The 22,940-nt window shown below is 35.1% G+C and overlaps 1 protein-coding gene across 1 annotated transcript; it reads right to left on the reverse strand.

Annotated features, from left to right (window-relative positions):
* Positions 1–1,132: 1,132 nt before the first annotated feature.
* rnf169 (ring finger protein 169) lies at positions 1,133–17,717 on the reverse strand. Its single transcript, XM_073818196.1, has 6 exons — positions 16,712–17,717; positions 15,721–15,794; positions 15,331–15,417; positions 15,059–15,165; positions 11,959–12,061; positions 1,133–5,901 (listed from the first exon to the last, which is right to left on the reverse strand). Exons 1-6 carry the CDS (start codon positions 17,076–17,078, stop codon positions 4,744–4,746), a joined length of 1,896 nt encoding a protein of 631 aa, XP_073674297.1. The 5' UTR covers positions 17,079–17,717; the 3' UTR covers positions 1,133–4,743.
* Between the last annotated feature and the right edge of the window lie 5,223 nt (positions 17,718–22,940).

Raw genomic sequence — 22,940 nt, forward strand, 5'->3', positions numbered from 1 at the left:
GATGTTTATAAACTGGTTTATGCTGGTTCTAAAACGGTTTATGATGGTCCTAAGCTGGTTTATGCTGGTCCTAAACTGATTTATTATGATCCTAAACTGGTCATGTGCTGGTCTTAAACTGGTCCCTTCTGCTCAGGACCAGTTTATGACCAATTTAAACCAGCATAAACCATTTTAGGACCAGCATAAAAACAGCATATGCTGGTTAGGTAGGTTTTGATGCTGGTATGTTGGTTTTAGCTAGTTTAAGATGGTCATAAACTGGTTTAAGCTGGTCCTTAAACAATTTATGATGGTCTTAAAATGGATTATGATGACCCTAATCTGGTTTATTACGGTCCTTAGCTGGTTTATGATGGCCCTAAGCTGGTTTATTATGGTCCTTTGCTGGTTTATGCTGGTAATGTGCTGGTCCTAAGATGGTCCCTTCTGCTCAGGACCAGTTTAAACCAGCTAAGGACCAGCGTAAAAACAGCATATACTGGTTAGGTAGGTTTTGATGCTGGTATGTTGGTCTTAGCTGGTTTATGCTGGTCATAAGATTGTTTATGCTGGTCCTAAAATGGTTTAGACTGGTCCTAAACTAGTCATTTGCACATCCTTCTGCTCAGGACCAGTTTAGGGCCAGTTTAAACCAGCTAAGGACCAGCATAAACCATTTTAGGACCATCTTAAACCAGCACACCAGCACCAAAATCTACCTAACCAGCATATGCAGTTTTTTCAACAGGGATCTTTCATAAACTATTGGTAACTAATAACATTAATTAGTGAGTAAAAATATTGCATTTTAAGTACATTATTGTATATAGTTTGAACCCTGATGAGCGATTTATAAGAACAAAACATTTTGACTTTGGCCTTGGCTTACTTTGAGAACCCAATCTTTTATTTTGTAAAACTTCCAAAATCATCTAATCTGCCAAATACATATTAATCCAGTTTCATGTGTTGGATCCCCTGGGTATGTGTCCCATAGTCACCAATCCCACGTTGATCCAGGGTTTCCACCAAGATGTTTAACACATGTAGAAAGTTATTTCATTCAGATACATTTAGCACTTTTATTTGCAGAGCTACATATGCAAATGTATATTTGCAAAGTTATGAAATAAAGGCGAAGACCTCTAGTTCAAATTTAACTTTTATCTTCCTTTATTAATTTGATAAAGGCTTTTTTTAATCTTGATTTTCTTCAATGAATTCCTTCAAGGTAAACAACAAAATATGAAAAGAATGATTGGCAAATGTATCACGTGAACAACAACAAAATAATGTTGATAATGAATACCTTTAGAAAAGACTAAATGTCTGTCATAAGGGAGCAAGGCATGTATATTTAAAAACAGAAAATAGACAAAAAAACATTACCCTCCTGAGCATCTAATAAGATGTGTTGAAAACAAAACTAAAATCTTTAAATATACTTGAAATCACAAAAGGCAAAAACTTACTTGTAAATTCTGAATGAATGCTACATATTTCATTCCTGTCAAGTCAATTGTAATGCCGATAATGTTTTGTTGACTGAAATGAGAAAATCCTATTTTTCAAAATGCAATATTCAAAAAAGATGACATTATTACAAAGTACTGTTCAAATAAATATAATGTGTGCTTTACATCTCCACAGAATTCAAACATATGCAACATTCTCTTTCAAATCCAGCAATACCGTTCAACAATGGAAGACAATCCAAGTGCTTTGAAAGCCCATCAGAAACAGTTCCTATCTTTGCATCAGTATCAATATAGGAAAGTCATATTTCCAAAATAGTACAGTAATGCATAAAAATCTATTTTATCCTTTCCAATAGTTATAGTACATCTGGTAGCCTACTGAATTGTATATAACTTAAATTAACTACAAAAAAGGAAAACACAAAGGAAAGATTGTCCGATTTGCAGAAATCAGACTTGTTGGCACATTACAAACACGTATACAGTATAGAAATTAATCTGTGTAATTAAAAAAAAAAATGAGATCAAGGTCAAAATTAGACAAGATTAAATGTATATGCATTTACCTGTGGTCCAACTGAATGTGTAATTTTTCAGCAAAAGGAACATTAAAGCTTTCTTGGCAGACACAAGTCACAAAATCGATCTCTCTAGTAAACAAAGCTTAATAGATAAGTTCTGAAATGAAAGTAGCCCTTAAGAGTAGTGTGAACAAGCTAAAAGTGAAATATGGACAAAGTACAAAAAATACAGTGAGAGAAAACCAATGTTCTAAAGCAAATGCTCATACTTGTTTTGCTTGTTGCCAATTTTCTTTTGTTGTTGTTGTGGTGGTGGTGTTACATATTTTGAAGAAGTGTTCAAATGATTACAGTTCGGAGAGTGTCAAAACAAAAATTTGGTTTTAAATAAAAAAAAAAGACAAATAAAACAATCAAATTTCTTCAGAAATCTTAACTTACGTCAACACTGTTACACAATTCCTTTTAGCGTTTTAAAAACCATTTTATAGTTGTTTTATTTATTGGTGAAAAACATATTAGCAAAGTTGGGCCCAAAACATACTCTACACAAACATGTGAACGCAAACTCTTGCTGCTTATGTTTGATTTCACACAATAAAATATGTGAAATAACTACAAAACATCTAACAGTACAAAATTTGTAGTGTTGCAGGCATGGCCAAAAACCATGCGACAAAGCGAATTTTTCTTTTTCTTTTTAATCGAAGGAGACGTGTATCTTTAGCAATCAGAACATGCAAGCTTTTCCACAATATATGGGAGTTTTCGTGGAATTGATGCGTTTCCGTTGGGCATTTTCAATTCGCAATTTAAATTTGCGCAATTTGAAGGTTAATGGAAACACAACTACTGTCAGTTTACCTCATATCTTGTTCAACTGAGAAAACAGAGTACAAAGCAAGTAATATTCCAATAACAATGCCTTCCATTCTCGCTCGGTCTGCACTAATGTAACGATAATGCAAATCTGTGGAGGTATCCAAATACATACGTTGACAGGCAGGTAGAACAGCCAATCATAATCCTCGGACTAAGGGAAATGACTGGACTAACATTTTATGGTCCTGTACCTTTTACAGACATATTAAATACAATTTTTTTAACCTTGTTTAGTCTTGTTTGTTGACCAAGCATTTGCTTCCATGTACTTGTGTAGAGTAGTTTTGTTGGCCTAAGGCTGCAATTTTACTTAAAAATTGTAAATTGTTCACAAAAAAGTAGTTTGACAGATGGATATTTCAAGAAATGTCCTATTGATAATTTTTAAGCATGCAAACAAACATCTTGAGGAGCAATTGTGATTGTGGTGAGCACAAAGAGATTGTGAGGAGTTCTGTCGTCTCTGGCTTGAAGTACTAAAGAGCCTTTCAGAGTTTCTATAAATAATTATTCTTAGTTTAATCTCTTTTTGAGTAGAAGGAGCCAGTTAAACAGTAAATGAGCTTAAAACAAAACATTGCCGCTTCAAATCCAGATCCATATAACTGGGAAAGTTGCTGAGAGTCCAAACTTGTCTTACCACCATTTTGGCCCGAGCAAAGGCACTTAACCCAGGGGTTCTTAACTCTGGCCCTCTTAACTGAGGTCCACTTCACTGCAGATCGAACTCACCAGTCTACAACTTTCGAGCAATCCTGAAGACATTGATTCGCTTGTTCAGGTGTGTTTGATTAGAGCTGGAGCTAAATTCTGCAGGAAAGTGGACCTCAAGGACTAGAGTTGAGAATCCCAGACTTTAAGGATTAGTTCACTTCCAGAAAAAAACTGTACAGAAAATGCAGTTTAAATGCAGCTTTAAATGGCTCTAAAAAATAAATTTCTATACTTTTTAACCTCAAACGCTCATCTTGTCTTGCTCTGCCTGAACTGCCTGAACTGCGTTTTTTTTCGTTCAAGGCTCCCATCAAAAACTCCCATCTCATTTTCTCCCTCTACGTCAAAATCATCCTACATCACTGTTTTACCTTTTTGTTAAGGGTGTTTGATCTTCTTTGCATGTTCACTTTGCAAACATTGAGTCATTACTTCTGCAGCGATGTAAGATGACTTTAAAATGATTTTTGAGGAAGAAAATAAGATGGGAGTTTTTCTACATAACCTAATTGTCTTGAACCGGAAGCAAGACAAGATAAGCGTTTGAGGTTAAAATTTTAGAAATGCCATAAATAAATAAAAATAACCAATCGTTTCGCTAAATAAGATACTTCTTCCTTAGCTGGGATTGTTTGAAGTTGCTTTTAAACTGCATTTTGGAAGTTGAAACTCGGGGCACCATAGACGTCCACTATATAAAGGAAATTATTGAATTTCATTACGACTGAAAAAATAAAGACATGACCATCTTGAATGACAAGGAGGTGAGTAAAGTATCTGTAATTTTCTGTTCTGGAATTAAACTAATCCTTTAACTCCAGCTTGCTGTTTGTCAGGGGTGCCTAATCCTGCTCCTGAAGATCTACCTGCAGAGTTCAGGTCCAAATCTTCTTTCTTTAGCTTAATTAGCAGGTTCAGTTGTTTGATCAGGGTTCAGAGCTGAACTCTGCAAAGACCTCTAGGAACAGGATTGGCCCCTCTACTCTTGTTGGACTCGATTAACACAAGTTGCTTTGGATGGATAGTCAAAAAAATTAAATAAAAGTAAATACCTTATCTTGCAATACCAATCCTGATGTTCGAAAGCCTCTATAGTGCCTCAACCAAGAAAATGTTTGTGACTGACAAATCATTACAATAAAACACTACCTCAACCAGAGGTCCCTTTAACAGCTGTAGTTAAAGTGCTCATTCCGTCTGGAGATTCGTCCTGATCTGCGTGTATTGTGTCCTACCGTCCCATCTTTTGTACCCCAGGAGCGGAGTTCGTATTTGTTACGACTCGCTTTGTGCCTGTCCATTTTTTGAGATTCTCTGTCAAACTGTCTTTGTAGCTTTAGTGCCAGTTCTCTGTCCTCCTTTTCCTGATTCATTCGCTGGATGATCAGATCACAGGGATCTGTCCGGGACATTTTTGTCTGTAGGGTCTCTTCTAAGTGTTTGGTTTTGTGGCTTCTCTTCTTGCCCCTTCTTGAGGTAGGTCTGTTAAGTACACAGCTCCTGGTGGTTGGCTCATTTATGGAGTTCTCAGGGTCTATTTTACCCTGATTGCAATGTCCAGCGTGTTTATCAAGCATCGGTTCACAAGTTTCTGTGGGTTCACAGAGTGCTTCACATCTGCTACGCACTTTTGCGGATGAAGTATCTGCAATGGTTTGAGTTATCGACCTGATGTGAGCCCTAGGAGGCTGTGTACCTTCCTCTTTGTTACACTGATCAAACACAAGCCGTCGTTTGTTACAGACAACAAGCTTATCCTTCCGATTCTTAGAGCCTTCTGCACTTGAATCACAAATGCATTGATGATCTTGCAAGCTGTCCTTGGCTACAGCACAGCTGCACAGTCGGCTGTCCCGTTCTTCAACGGGACTCAGTTTAAGGCTAAGATCCTCTGCGATCGGACTTGTGACTGTACCTTTTGAGGTCACCTTGATGCACTGACGATCAACTTCAATCTGCTTCCACTTCTGCAAGATGGTCGGGCTGGCCTCGTAGCTTGTGGACTTTTGCAGAGTGCGTGTCAAGTTCCTAGGAGTTGACTTCACGATCGTAGGCTCCAAAAGTCGCCCATCTGGCAACCTTTTGGGTGGGGTGCACGGCGAGCAGACAATAGGCTTGAAATGGTTTAGTTCTTCCGATATGCTGTCGTTGCTCTCAGGGCTAATGGACCTCTCTGGTTTTGTTTGAAGCACGAGAGAAGACGATGAGGTGTGGATGCCCCGCCAGTGGTGTCTTTTATCTAGGCTCAGTACCGGGGCTGAGAAAGAGCGACTGTTCTCCGAGGAGAGAAGGATTCCAGCGTTGTAACTATGAGTGATGGTAGCCTAGAGCGGGGAAAAAGTGGTAGAGTACTATCACTGACAATAAAAAATGACTGATTCACTGGACAATTTGCCTATTGCCAAATCTGCCGCAACATATTTCCTACTACAGGAGTGTCCCCATCTTGCTCCTAAAGGGCTGACACCCTGCATAATTTTACGCCAACCTGCCCCAACACACTTGCCTGGAAGTTAAGACTTCTCACTAAACATTACCCACTCTTAGTGGGTAATGTTTAAGGGCTTCAAATAATTTAAATGCATAAGATTCATTTGAAATGAGTGGAAAAAGTCAAACTGGGTTGTAAAATCAAGTGTGAATATTACACTTCTGAAAGTTGGGCTGAAACAAATACTTGACATTAGATAAGTAACGATTCATACTGATTACACATTACCATCTTCCCAAGATTTTTAGAATCAAAATGAGTTTTAAGACAAATTATAAATGAAAAGTTGTCCTTTTATTCAGTGTTAATTTCATTTTTCCACCAACAAAAACAAGACGATAACGAAACAAAAACTATTTTTGAATGACAAAATCTATGATGAAAATCTATTGACATTTTTGTCGACATATAAAAGCAAGACCAAAATGTTAGGGAGGGATGATTTGGGAAGAGATTTATTCAAAACAAATCTGCTGCATGGTTAGAAGGTTAGAGGCTTACATTTTAACTGTGTCATAGCCTATTGATCTATCCAGCGGACATAGCTGGCATACATTTGCTGCATGTCTCATAAAATGTAAAAAAAAAAAAAAATGTCAATATCTGAAAGTAAGAGAAAAGCAGACACATGGATAAATTTGATGACGCAAAAGAAAATTAATTTCGGTCCGGGTTTTCTTAGCACACACAAGTTCTCTTTCACATCTCTTGAACTGAGAAATACACACAAAATGATGTTGAATTGTCCGTAGACTTTCCTCTATCTCATCCGTTCTGCTTTTTCTGTCACGCATGTAAAGCGAAACTTTTATTCAAATTCGGAACTGATTATAGCGTAGAATGCCAGCAAATAAAACTTTCATATAGTCACAAAAAAGCTGTCACTCACTTCAATTTATTGCAATATCCATTAAGCTCTGAAAATATACAGTACAGACCAAAAGTTTGGACACACCTTCTCATTCAAACGTTTGGTCTGTACTGTAGATATGAATTCAACTGAAAAAACTTGTGAAAAAAATATCTTTCAGGTGGTCAAATAGCAAATAGCAAATAGTGGAGCTCTGCAGCCACCTACTGGTAAAAGATTTACATAAAAAAGCAGTTTTTGTATAAAAACCCATTTAAAAAATATTTATTTATTAATTTATATATATTTAAAAAATATCACTAACCCACTGAAAACTGCACAAATGTAGAGTAAAAACTTTAATAAACAGAAAAATATACAGTACAGACCAAAAGTTTGAACACACCTTCTCATTCATTTGTTACACTGTAACTAAACCCATTCGATTTTAGCCGACTACATTTATTGTAGATTTAGTCAAGTAAAATCTTATGATATTTAATGAACTAAAACTAGACTAAAACTAAAAACAAATTTTAAAACAAACCCTAAATCAGATAAATAAATACCACATATAAAATACATTTTCTTAATATAAACAAAGGCTTTGTCAGTGCTCTTACCATTTAAAATGAGAGGCATGAGTATTTTTTTTTTTTTTTTATTGTATTATGTTGAAATCTGAAACAAAAGCAGAATGGTCTGACTCAGTGTTGGGTGTAACTAGTTACTAAGTAATTAATTACCATAATTTAATGGCTTTTTCCTTGGAAAGGTAAAGTAAGGGATTAACCTTTTTTTTCCCCCTTTGCTTTAATTACAGTTACTTCTTATGTAATTGAACTTAATACTGTGTACAGGCTGTAGCACATTTATATACAAAATAAAATAGTGGATTTAACATCAAAATGCAAAGTCTAATCTTAAAATGCATGCTTTTTATGTGCTCTTCTCACTTTAAATACAATAATGATTAATAATAATATTGGTAACACTTTAGTGGCCAATTCTCACTATTAACTATTTGGTTATTAGCACAAATATTACTAGGATATTGACTGTTTATAATTACTTAAAAAACACAAAATTCTTATTCTGCAAGACCTTATTCTAAATCCTTAATCCTATAGTCAATTCTTAAACTTAACAACTACATTACTAAGTATTAATAAGCAGTAATTAGGAGTATATTGAGGCAAAAGTCATAGTTAATAGTTAGTAAAGTTTGAGAATTGGACCCTAATCTAAAGTGTGACCAGAATAATTATCTATTATTTATTTGAAAGAATGAAAATAACTGTTTCACGTGTATCCTTGAATCATTAACTTGTGGAGGTTGTTATAGGATTTAGAAAGTAATTAGTAATAAGTAATTAAATACTTTTTGGAGAGAGTAATGTGTACAGTAATCTAATTACACTGTTACAGATGTTATTAGTAACTAGTAATTAATTACTTTTTCAGAGTAACTTACCCAACACTGGTCTGATTTTATCTTTGTGAATCTTTGCTAAAAAAAACATCTGCACAAAACAAAAACAGCACTGAACGAACGGCCTGAACAAGAACGCAAATTCACTGACAGTAGGTGACGCTTATCACGCTTCTTTAAACAAAGCAGTGCATAGCTTATTAACAGTACATGTAATGTGCATTATACAAAGGGAAGGTGAAAAGAAAATACTTCTAAACTTTTCTAACAGCAGTCAGTTCCCTCAGAGATGGGTTCATTTAAACTCCTACCCCCACATGGTTTGTTTTAATATCTCAACTGATTTTAGTTGTCATATATATTTACAGGGTTCCCACTCTTAGCAAAATGTCAAATTCACTAACTTTTCTAACTTGACTAAAAAGCGGAATTTCCATAACCTATAATGAATGGATCCATCCATTTGCAAGCTTCATTTCCTTGCTCACAGACGTTTTTAGTACAAAACACACATATACACTAGTGATGCGCGGGTCGGGTTTTTTTTTCAACCCGCAGGTCCCGCAATTATGAAATTATTTGGCCCGCCCCAGCCCGCTCCGCAGTACTGTGTCTATTTTTACAACCCGCCCCGCACCCGCGACAATTAAATAGACATACTATGCATTGTAATGCAAATGAAAACCGAAAGTGCTTGGAAACATCGCCCTTTAAACTGGCAACAATACTGTACGATTATGAATATGAACCATAAATCAAATCATATTAATAACAAGATAATCAGTGGTGTAACGTTAGTGGTGCCGGAAGAAATGTGGGTATGTAGGCTATGCTTCATTTATGAATATCGTTTTGAACTTTCTATTTGAACGCATTCGTTTACTGGATCCTTGGACTGGAAGGTTTACAGGTTCGCTGGTTTAAGGAAGTTCTGATCATAAGAATCTGCTTCATTTTATTTGTAAGATATTGTTTTCGTTATTATGTACTGTTTAAAATGACTAGGGTGCAGGAGACGCAGCGGGCGCATTCAGAGCCGGCCCAAGGCATAAGCGAACTAAGCGGCTGCTTAGGGCCCCGTGGCCACCAGGGGGCCCCCATGAGTACATGAAATTACATCGTTTTTTATTTTTATTTTTTATTTATATATGTATAATATTTCAGTGGATATCATATTGGTAATGAAAACCATTATTCAATTTAAAAAAAACAACGCAATATTATTTTAACTGGCTGCTGCAGGATGCATGCACAGTTGGAGTATGACAGCCATACGATGCCTGACTGAGGTAACTTTAATTAATCGAAGAAGCAGCGTCACTGCAGCAAAACAATTAATAATGTCACAAAAAAGGACATATCTTTCTGGTGCAGAGAAAAGAACATGGAAGAAATCAGAGGAAGAGAAAAAACAGCAAGATAAAGGTATATTTTAAAAAATGAGTATAAACTAAATGAGGCTAAATTGCAAGCTAACGTTAGCTGGCTAGTTAATTAAGCAAACAAGAAAGTTAATTTTTTAATTAACATCCGCAAATTTAAGCTTTGCAATATTAATATATAATAATAAAAAATGTTACTTAGCTGGATTAAGATTCAAGTTTTTGCATTCTGTGTAAAAATAGCTTTCCTAGGTTATATTTTTGTAATACAAATAAACTTGGTGATAATAATAAAAATAAGCTTCTGTTTTATAACTTTGGTACTGATAACAGTTTAACATTGCTTACATTGGCCTACGTTTGGAGTCTGTGTTATTATATCATTATGTCTTAATGTTTTAGGTGTACAGATGGCTTGCTGCCATATATATTTTTCATATAAAAATACCCTGATTGTATTGGACTAATTTGTAGTTCTTTGGCATTTAACTTTATTTTATTATTTATCATATTATCTATTATATTTGTAGTTGATTGTATTGCACTTTTTACATGTTGGAAAAGTTTCTGACTAAAAGTGAAGTGGTTAACGTTAGCCTTATATTTTATTATTTATTTTATTTTTAGTTGATTGTATTGCACTTTTTACATGTTGCAAAAAAAAAAAAATAATAATAATAATTAAAGTGGTTAAAGTGGTTGGATGTGTTAGATTTACAGTGTGCGAATAATAAAGGATTGACAATAATTAGTCATATTGGTGGCACAGAGGGGCCCCCAAATAAAATTCTGCTTAGGGCCCCCTGAAGGCTTGGGCCGGCCAAAATCACCAAATACATTTCAAAGCAAGCCAGCGCCACAGTCCTGACTACATCATTGCTGTCTTTATTGTGTGTTTTTAGCGAATATTTACATTCATTCACATATGACTGGATGTGGTTGACTGTCATGATTTTGGCTAATGCAGGATAATGCACATCAGAGGAGATTTAAATACACATAGCACCAGGCCTGCAGAGCCGAATGTGCGTTCGCTTGATGCGCTTGTGGCTGGCAGTGGGAGCTGCTTGGCGCTTTCGTGAGGTGACGTGTTGATAACCTTATTAAAGAACTTATGAAAATATGGAAATAGATATTCCCAAATATGTAATATAGGCTATAGGGAATTGCACGCAACATACATTGATTTTTTTATTTTATTTTGTTTTTAATGACCCGCCCCAACCCGCCCCGCAAATAAAGTGACAGTTTCTTTACCCGCCCCAACCCGACCCGCGGGTTATGAGACGACCCGCGCATCACTAATATACACTACTTTTTTTTTTTTTTTTTTTACTTTTACCCGTAAAATGCACTTTGATATTTGTCTGTACTATTTCTACAAAAATTATTATATGGTTTTTATGTTATAAAAAAAAAAATATATATATATATATATATATATATATATATATATATATATATATATATATATATATATATATATATCTTGCATAGACCTCTAAAAATTCCATGATATTCATGAAATTCAATGACCCATGGGAACCCTGTATTTTGCGATTTTCAACTGGCTTGTAGTGTATTGTTACATCCCTACTGACAAGGTCAACATTAAGTAAATAAATAAATAAATAACTGTCAGCAAATATTTCTGTTTTTAAAAGGTCTTCTGCTAAACTCTGCAGGATAGCGGCCCTCCAGTGCCATATATGAAGTACCCTGCTCTAGCAAAAAGTATGAAAAGTTGCTTTGGATAAATATGTCTTCTAAATTGTTACTAGATATGCACCGAAATTAAAATTCTCGGCTGAAGCCAGTGCCGAACAAAATTACACACTGGGTTGAAGGCCAATTACCGAACGTGTTTTTTCTCTCTCTGTCGGTGCTTTTGATGATTTTTGCATCTTTCTCTGACAGTTTTAAATCCTTCCACATTGCCAACATGTTTGCTGCATTAGTGTGCGCCACTATTAATTGCGTCACGTCATTGTTCAATCTAATTTACTCTGTCTTTTCGCTTATACAAATAATTTTGGTTGCCGAACATTCGGTGCATCCCTACTTATTACACCATTTTATATTCAGCAACTAAAGATGAGAGCCATTTTTTTTTTAAACAACAGGACTGGTGTTTTACCCAACAATTCACTCTAGAAGACAAATTAGACTGATGATTATTTGAACACACTCATTAAAGCATATTATGAAATATTATAAATATTATACCTTGTCAGGAACAGCATGATGTGTGTGACCTCTGCTTTTTCCTCTTCCTTCCTCAGAATCTGTACAGCTCCTGCTCCTCTGAACAGCACTGCTATTTAGACAACTGTAACACAGCAAAATAATGGTATGGATGTTTATCCCTTTTCAGAAAGCAATTTATTGAAAGGCCTAAGTTACCATATTTAAACTTTCTTCCATACTGCAGACCTTCAAAATATGTCAGACCAACTAATCATCTGATATTTAGCATGAGCTAATATTAATATCTTGGTGAATAAATAGTTGTGCTGATTCAAGCTTGTGGCAGTTCTAGCTCTATAAATTAATTTAATTTTAAAACTGTCTGTGTGTTTGTGTGAATTCTGAGTGAGTGTTGCTAAATATGTATTTAATAAGTTTATAGCTGCAAATCTAGACAAATGGCATCTCAATTTCAAACATAGTATAATTTTAATTTGCTTGAGACGTAATTTTTATACCTTCAGGTGTTATTTCACAGTCTCGATGACTGTTATCCTAAAATAATAATAAAGAATGAAATTTTTTAATTTTTTAATTTATTTTTCAAACTTATAATGCAGGGTACAACAGGGCTAAAGGCACACCTTAAGAAAAAAGAAAACTTTATACGTTTTTTTAAACATTTATGGAGACACAAATTTTGTGTGAAAATAAATCATACAAGTCTTTTATTTTGTTTAAAACATTATGGGTATTGACAGTATTGATACAAATGCTTTATCTAAAATAATGTTTTTTTAACGATGTCTAAGTTAATACTTGTTCAAAACAATCACTTTAGCAAAGTTTGTACTATTTTCTGCTTAAGTTCAACTTTTGTTCAATATACGTACTGTCATTAAAATATGTTAATATAAAAGAATATATTTTAAAATACAGAAACAAAATCATTTTAAAAAGTAAAGATTCTAAAAGTATTGAAGGAGATCCCATTAATCATTTAATCAGGGTTTCTGCAGATATGAACAAGTGAAATTTAAGACTTTTTAAGACCTTTTTAATACCACCTTATATGAAATTTAAGACCGAAACCTGTAATGGAAATAGATATTATATTACATGCATATATGTAATATTTAATGTGTTTAATGTAAAAAGTAAACGCAATTTCATGGCTGTCATAAATTAAATTTATTACTACGATATACAGTGAACTTTTCATATCAGCAGATACTATTCCACACAAAATATCCCCATAAAAGTACCACTAGAAATATCTGATGTAAAAAAAAAAATTAGCTTTTACATCGTAAATCTGCATATTTGATTTACCTTTATAAATGCCTTTTTTTTTACTTTTGAAATGTATGCATTACCTTTGAAATTTATTTTATGAATTTATCAATAAATTCTAAATGGCTGTTAACAGTGAGATTACATAATTTACACTGCAAAATTAAAAGTGAGATTAATGTTTTAAATACATTTATTGATTTATAAATATATACATTAGAAATGTTGGGTGTGGAGGCATAGTTTTAAACACACTAAACTACCAGCAGGTGGCGGTAAGTCACTTCATGAGCGAGTTATTTCAACTGTTTCGAGCAAAACGCTGAATCATAGCAGAATGTTGCTAGGAGAATGCTTCTGCTAATGTTGCATATTGTCTAATATGTAAGTAACTACTTGACTAACTACTTTTTTATTGAGCTAAAATTAATGTAACATTTGTAATTGTGAGAATTTTTAGCAAAAAGCTCACTTGGTATATTACTGAACTATATCATGTTATAAATAAACTATACATTTGAAATTTTTACCTCAGTGTGTTTCTTTAGAGTGCTGTTACATTCATTTGTTTTAAAGTATGTCACAAATAGACCAGAAATACACTATCCATTATCAATTTCTGTTTACGTTTAATGTATTAAAATATGAATCTTTCTTGCCGTTGGATGCTTCACTAGTTGTTTTTGTCACTTCAGTTTTAATCAGGCGGTTTGTTCGGTCGGGCAAGTAAAAAAAAAACATTTTAAAAGTATCTCGAATGCTGGTGGTCAGCTAGCTCGACCTATATTTCTTATTATTATTGATAACATTATATACAGAAAAAGGTAGTTTGACCTGTATTCTGCTACTGCGATTCTGAAGACGCAGTAACTTCCACAGAGGGAGAAAAAAATCTAGTTGTTAGCAACTGGCCTTAGCCAAACCCTATATTCAGTTTTTTTCAAGCTAAGTATCGCTAAACTTGCACTTCCCCATAGCTAAAAAGTTAAATCCATTTTACTTCTGCGGTACAATCCGAGAGAGACTCGCGGCAATAACAGAAAGCTGATTGGCTATTGCATGCTGGTCTCATTTGTAGTTTAAATACAGCAAATTATATTTGGAATAGTGAAATAAAGAACTACAACACCACGGAAACAACAAAAAGAGAATTTAAATGAGCATTAGAGGTAGCGTTACATGGACATCGGAAAAATAAGACCTGTGTAAAATTATTTAAGACCTAGAACAGCGAATTTAAGACTTTTTAAGGCCTAAAATTTTGATTTTTAAATTTTAGACTTTTTAAGACCCCGCGGAAACCCTGTTTAATACAGATTTACAGTAGTAACAACAAATGATATTTTATTACATGATATGATTGATATTGTGTTTTAAATATGACGATTTCATTCTAAACATGATGATTAAGATGAACACCCAACATGATATATGATGTTTACCTCTGAATCTAACAGTGTCATGTCAACAAATGGAAAATTCAGCCATCTATTAATTATCGTGTTAATTATTATGTGCCTTTAGCCCCAACAGTACCGTACTTTTACATATTCTTTCGTTATTTAAAAACTGTTGCTTTAATTATCTTAAACAAAACTGAAAATCATTACGAAGACCATTGTCTCAAAATACATTCAACAATTTTAGCGATTCTCATTTGCTACTTAAATCTACAACGTTAAAAAAAAACATACAATATTAGATCAAGAAAGCAGATATTTAACTTTCAGGTATCAGACAAATTTGCATGTGTATCTTGAAAAGCGAATGTTAAAGGAAAAAAATATCATAGGCGCCTTTAGCCTGGTTGTACCCTATAATTATGACGTAAAAATAGGTGCAATACCCTCCATTGAAAGCAGGGGAGCATCTTGTTTTTCGCACAAATGCTGAAACATGTCTGGTCCTCTTTCCCACCGGCTCTTCATTCTCAGCGTCTGACACTCCGCAGAACTGAAACACAGTAACTATCATGTGAGATGCATGATTATATGTAATTGAGCAGTAACGAAACAGCTAATAAAAGAAATATCTCAAATTATGAAGTATGTGTGCATGTTTAGTCCTTGTTTAAACCCAAGAAGGTAACAATGATAGAAAGGAGAGTTTTGAACGTACAGGATATTGACAAAGTTTCAGCATCCCACACTCTTCTTTCCTGTGGATTTTTTTCTTTCTCTCGTCAGTTTCTTCACTGCCTCCACCCTGAAGAAATAACAATGTGCTTTATATATGTACAGCGAGAACATATAATGAAACAAGCTTGTTACAAACCAGAAGCCAAACAAGTACACACTTTAAGCCCAAACAAAAGACATCCGTGGATGTTTCCACTTTGTTGGAACAATAGTTCATTTATTTTGTCAAATGTTAATACCATAGTAGCCTACATGTCCCAAACTATACATGCATATATTTGTTTGTAAGTGAATTAATAAGTTAATGTGAGAAAACTGCAATCCAGAGCATATTCACTTTACTCAGTAGTGGCAAAACCCTGTGGCTTACCTTCATCTTTTGTTTCTCATACTCTTGCCGCATTTCTCCAGACTTATGGACTGGTACAGGCGCTCGAAAAATTTCTAAGAGATAAAAACAAATGTATTAACAAATATGACCAACTGGCTCACTAAAGGGACTAGATCATAATGAACACAGCTGATACTCTCTAGAATCTCAGTTGTGTCACTAGCTCCACCCACTGGACACACACATGCCTGGGCAAGTTACCACAACTGATCAAGTTTACAAACAACCAGGATACTACACTACTATATACATAATACTGAGAATATCTTGTCAGTCTTTTAAGTATAGCAGGTCAGATTTGTGTAAGAAAACTAAAAGTTGAATAAACAGTTTTTTTTTCTTTCAAAAGAATATTTTTTTTACATACTTTATTAATACTAAATTATTTAATCAGGTACTACCAAACTGATCCCTTCAAACAGTGTTTGCTCCCATAATGTTGTTGCGTTCGACAACAGACAGAACGCTGTTTGACAAAATCAACAAACGACACAAAACCTAAGTGCACATACTCCAACAAATATGGTTAAGGATTCTAATAAAATACGTCATTATTTTTTTTTAGTAGCCAGTGGAATACAACATAGAGTACTCGAAGTTAAAAACGCAACGCTCGAGACGCGACGCAACTGGGCGTTTGTACACAGACCAGAAAAACAGCGCAGACGGAACGCGTCATGTGTGAACGCCCCCCATCAAAACAGCGCTGTTTTTCTTTCAGATTCCAGATTTCAAAAATCTTATTTACTTGTTTTTACCCTTTGCGTTGTTACGTTGTCGAGTGCAAAAAATATTGTATTAATAAAATAAATAAACTGTTTTATTTTTATTTATAACCATTCTAATTCATTGTTAAAACGGTCAAGTGAACTGAAACCAGTGAAGCTGGAAAACTGTCATGCAGCGATTTCTCGAAGCGTAAATAATGATTTCAAACTCATGATTATGTAATATGTCAAGTCTTGCTAACCTCCGTCCGCGATCTCCCCGTCTCTCTGTTCCATCCTCCGCTTGCATCTCTCCGGATGACTGAGCCGGACCAGCTCCCAGAGTTCGGTGTTGACCAGGTTCTTCTCCCGGGACTGTTTACGGGCCCAACTGGACACTCGCAGCCGGCACAGCGGACAGCACAGACTGATCAACTTCACCGTCCGCTGGAAACAATGCAGGCACACCGAGTGTCCACATGGCATCGTTACCGGCTCCAGCAGTATCTCGGAGCACACCGGGCACCGCGCCTCCTCCAGAGTCAGAGGAACGGCGAGAGCGCCAGGCCTGGTTTTGCTTCTCTGCCCCAGTCCAGTGGATTTGGCGGACCCCACCGCCGCCATCTTCATTGGTATGTGCCTGCGTCTGGGTTTGAAAACAAGCCCCGCCCAGGCATGGCGTCACATGCAGCGGTGGTGGAGCGCCAAAAAAAATCTTATTTACTTTTACCATGTCAAACTTTATATGAAGAAATATAAGGCTAATATTGATACAAAATGTTCATTTTGTCAAATTTATACATGTTTTATTCTTTCTGGACTTGTCATTATACTGTACAACTCTGTTCAGCAAGATGTACCTATTATGTATTAAGAAATTATTTTAGGACATTATGATTCTGACTAAAAGCAATGCTTGTTTTGTTGTAAACTTAATTTATTTTCTTTGTAAATTTTATATTCATAAATGTAAATTTACTAACAACAAACCACATTTTCTTTTTTTTTTTTCTTTTTTTTTTTGAAAGAATTAAAAAATAATCTAAATGCTATTTTGTTGCCACAAAATAAGAAAGCTAGAATAATTATTTCATTTTGTAATGACTTTGATTTGATAATATAATTAATGCTTAGGTGTCTCATACCCTCAAGTTTTTATGTTTTTTTTTTCATGCTTTTCTCTTGTATAAATCGCACCTTGAATTAATTTGACATAATGTATATCCCTGTTACTTTGTACATTATGTGCAAACAATCTGCCAACTCTTTCTTGTATTCTTTCTTGCATTAATAATAATAATAATAAATCGTATTTACAATAATTGAAAATAAATGAAAAGTCATTTTCTAAATGGCTATTTGATCTTTTATTAACCATTTAAACGCTGTATTAATTATTTTAGCTATACTATTATTATTAAAACTACATGTTAAAACTATACATTTACGAGGTTGCATGTGTATTAGAATTTCTCATTAAAAAATAAATAAAAGTTCTGAAAAGTTAGTTCTTAACTTATTTTACCTGAGGTTTTGCGCGGAATTTTAACTGCCCATTACTATGGAATGCCAAAGCTGCCACGATTAGAAATAAATAAATAAATGTACAAAGAAATGTAAAAAAGCTAATATTAATAAACGCATATACAAATAAATATACAAAGCAAAGTAAAAAAAAAAGCAAAAATAAATAATTATTTATAATTTTATTTCCTTATTTATGTTTTTTTTTTTCTTTTATTTATTTATACATTTATTTATTTCCACTTTTTATTTATTTTCACATTTCTACACTGCCCTCCAAAAGTTTGGAAACTCATAGAAAAGTGGGGTTGTGGACAACATTTGCATAAATCCTTTTTAATTTGTGATAATTTTGCACTGATAAGGGACAACACAAACTGCAAAAACATATTTTATTACATAAACAGTTTATACATAGAAAAAACTTAAATTTTCGATTCATCAAAATATCCACCATTAGCAGCTATTACGGCTCTAACTAATCTGGGCATCCAACCTGTCAGTTTATTCAAATATTGACTTGGTGTATTACTCCAAGCCTCCTGAAGGATTGGCCAAAAATGATTCATACTATGCTGATATCATCCAAAACCACACTTTGCCAGGGGTGTTTCCAAACTTTTGGAGGTCAGTGTATTTCTACATTTCTTCGTCCGTAGGGTAATGAGAAGGGTAACACTTCAAATTAAATGCTTTAGTTTTTTTTCTGCAGCTGAAGAAAATATAGCCTAAATTATGTCTAAATTTCTCACATTTTAAAGATGATCACGAATTGTTTTATTTTGATCTGCAGTCTAATCAAAATAAAAAAAATAAAAATATAATTCAACTTCATAACAAATAGGCTAAGCATATATTCCATATTATGACGAAAATACATTAGCCTAGCCTATTTGTTGGTAAATGCACATTTTCACAGATACTTCAAAGGATCCAAAAACAGGTCATGTGGGCTCTGCATTTGTAATACCCAAGTTAAAAATGAATAAGAACAATATAATATCAGACTGTTTGTCAGTGTATACTGGAGAGGTGTTTGTAATAATTATGGCAATAAGGTGGATTAGTGAAGTTAAAATATCCAAGACAATAATCTGTTCAGATTCTAGTTCTAATAAGTTTGAATGACCAGAAGTCAGAAACAACATGTGATAATAAAGATTGTTCAAGAAAACAGTATAAAAGTACAGTTTTTGTGGGTTCCGGCTCATATTGGGTTGAGAGGTAATGAAGAGGCAAATAATTTAGCACAAAAAAAAAGGCATAGAATGAGAAATGGTTGATATCCAGATTCCCCTTATAGGTCAGAAATTAAATCAATTATTAAAAAGAACATTTTGAAAGTATGGCAGCATTATTGGGACACTGAAACCAAAGGCAAGCATTTGTATCAAATACAGTCAACAGTGGGTAAGGGAAGAATATCAGGTTGAAGCAGAGCTGAAGAGAACATAATTACAAGATTCCGATTGGGGCATACAAGGCTGAATAGTTCAATGCATTTAATAAGCAAACATCCAACAGGGCTCTGTGAGGTATGTGATGTTAAAAGAGGGGTCCAATGCTGTTTCATGCATGTTAAGTTATTTACACTGCTAAAGAGTTGGATTTTCATGCTAAACATGGCCAAAGTTTCAAAAACGTTTTGGATGTATAACAGAGTATTTCTGTGCCAAATACACACTTCCGGGTTTCTTTTTATTATTATTGTGAAAATGTACATTACAAAACAGGGAACAACATAAGGCACAACCATCATAAATACTATAAATAATCAACATAAATATTATACTTCCAACTGCTTCCGGGTTTCTTTCAAGTTTCTGAAAAAATTTTGTTTGTTTGTTTTACAAGTTTCAGAAAGTTTTTGTTCGATCATGGCTCTTCATGACGTCCTGAAGGTGGAACTCCTTGTATTGGCATTTCTCCCGAAAGAGCGCGCCCACGCACACATCGACCAGAGCGAGAGCAAGAGCGCGCACATCAACGTGCTTCATTCGGCTGCACGGGACTCATTTGGGAAGAATGTTTTTTAAAGAAGTGTGGTTTTGGTTGTAAGCCAAAGACAACATTGCAGCTTCCCGAAGAACCCAGCCTTACGTGAACAGTGGATGATGCAGTTTCTTTTTCCGGGGCACAAACAGAGTTTTGCAAGTGTGTTTGTTGATGAACGTTTTATAAACAAGGCCCAGTTAGACGCTGGATTTGCACAACGTTTGATACTGAAAGATGGAGTGGATAAAAGATCCCGGTCATGGTTCAAAACTGCAGATGGTAAATGAAATGGCATCAAATGTTTGTGGTTTGTTGGCATTCGGTGCCCAAGTTCTCGTCAATCTTTAGCTCCGCTCGGCTGTTTTCAGAGAGAAACGTAATAGCTATATCTTTCTTTTGTAAATATGATAAAACTAACAGTGTTGAGGGTTACACATTACAAGTGTTACAGAAGCAGACGGGCAAGAAGGTAAGTGAATATAGAACAGTTTTATTTCAACAGATGAGCAGCTGAAGGAGAATGACGTGCACAAATGGGTAAGTATCTCAGTCTTGTATAGTTTGTTGATGTATTCCGTGGTTTGATGAAGATCTGGTTTCTTTATAGGAACGATGGGAGGAGAAGGTGGATACGCTGAGTGAGTCTTCTGAAAACTTATGGCACACACACTGCTGAACGGATCCAGGATCGATGACAGACTTACGACACACACACCCCGTGGATATAGCCGGATGGATCTGCACAGATTGGAATTGGACAAGAACAGGTAAGTAGCAACAGGTAGGTAATAGTTGCGACCTCGAGGAGAGCAGCACAATGAGTCCGCTTCGTATGAACTAGTGATGGGTCGTTCTTGAACGATTCGTTCATTTTGAACGAATCTTTAATGTGACTCGGGAAGAACGAGTCATCTCGGGGAGTGATTCGTTCAGTCGCGCATGCGCAATTGCGCAACTATGAACGAACGACTCAAACCCGAAGACTCGAGAAATTAACTAATCAATTCTGTTTCCGGCTCAGGCAGCATAGGTAAAGCGTATGGGGCTGTCACGTGATGAACGGACGACTCAAACCTGTACAGATAGAGGTGAGGGAGCTAATCATAGACTGAAGACCCAGGTAAACAATGAATTAAACTTTTCTTTTTCTAATAGTATTATAGTTTTGTCTTGTTTGTAGTGTAATCAACGTTTGTACAAGCAGTACATGTGTTATGGAAGTAACACATAGCTTTTTAATTGTATTTTGGTAAAATGAACGAAATGACTCGAAAAAAGATTTGTTCATTTTGTTGAACAAGACTCAAAGATCCGGGTCGGTAAAATGATCCGAACTTCCCATCACTAGTATGAACGAGCCCGGACAATGAGAGGTGCGTGGTGTGTGCTTTTATAGAGGTGTGGCTGATTAGGTGCAGGTGTGTGTGATTAATAATCAGGCGACTGTGATCGCTGGGTGACTGTGGTGGATGAACCTGGCCAATCCGTGACGACAAATAGCGCAAGTTATGTAATAATATTCCTTTTTCCAAGTAACTAGTAAAGTAATGCATTACTTTTTAATTGACAAGAAAATTGTTACTTTTTCAAATAAGTAACGCCAGTTACTTTTCCCCTCATTTATTGATTATAATTTTATAAAAGCTCTCCTGTCCCCTAATGTTGAGAGAAATTGTGAGTAAGTTGTTACTTTAGTTCTAGAATAAATGTGAACATGCAAAAAAATAATCTCACTCACTAAATGAATAAAAACAGTGAAATTCAACGCAAACCTGCAATAATATGTTAAATAATACAAATATCCTTTTTGTAGCCTATTTAATCCCATTTTATTAACCGATGTCTTTGCTGCCGACCTTCGATAATCCAATTCATCCATACTAATAAGCAAAAATTACTCAAGATAATCTAACATTTGTTTTCCTTTTTTTTATTGCTGAAGAGTTGACATTTTTTTCTTCTGCGGTCTACTGTACAGACGTCAATTTACTTTTCTTTAAGCCTGAGGTTTTGGTGTAAAAAGGCTTTTACATTTGCCAAAAATAGAACTTTTTATATTAAAAACAAACAAGCAAGCCCTGCCCAGATTTAAAAAGTAACGCAAAAGTAACGTAACGCATTACTTTCCATAAAAAGGAACTATGTAATTAGTTCGTTTTTTTAGGGAGTAACTCAATATTGTAATGCATTACTTTTAAAAGTAACTTTCCTCAACACTGAAAACTAAAGATTTTTTGGATGCAGTACTACTCTATATGTATTAAAGATTAACAAGATTGGGTGAAATGGTGTGTTATGCCCCCTTTTTTGAAGCTGAACATGTTATAATGTACTGTGAGAAATATACCATTAAAAGAAATTAGTTGAATGACAAAGTAGTGAATAATAGAGAGCAGTTATTAAATCCAGGCAGAAAAATTAAATTATTATTGTTACAGTAAGTACCGGTTTGCACAAGTGAGTATAAGGTTTTTTTGTGTTTAATCTAAATCCCGCCAGGGGCGTTGAGGGTGGACGGAGGAGCTGAACACGCAGCGCCAGATGAAGCTCAATGAAGACTCTGAACGGGTATAAGAATCAAGGGTGGTTGCATGTGGGTTGGTAGGAGATAGTGATGCGCGGGTCGTCTCATAACCCGCGGGCCCCGCGGGTAACCCGCGGGTCGGGTTGGGGCGGGTAAAGAAACTGTCACTTTATTTGCGGGGCGGGTTGGGGCGGGTCATTAAATACAAAATAAAATAAAAAAATCAATGTATGTTGCGTGCAATTCCCTATAGCCTATATTACATATTTGGGCATATCTATTTTCATATTTTATTAAGTTCTTTAATAAGGTTATCAACACGTCACGAAAGCGCCAAGCAGCTCCCGCTGCCAGCCACAAGCGCATCAAGCGAACGCTCATTCGGCTCTGCAGGCCTGGTGCTATGCGTATTTAAATCTCCTCTGATGCGCATTATCCTGCATTAGCCA

The sequence above is a fragment of the Garra rufa genome, chromosome 14 (assembly GCF_049309525.1).
Source record: "Garra rufa chromosome 14, GarRuf1.0, whole genome shotgun sequence".
NCBI classification, from domain to species: Eukaryota; Metazoa; Chordata; class Actinopteri; order Cypriniformes; family Cyprinidae; genus Garra; species Garra rufa.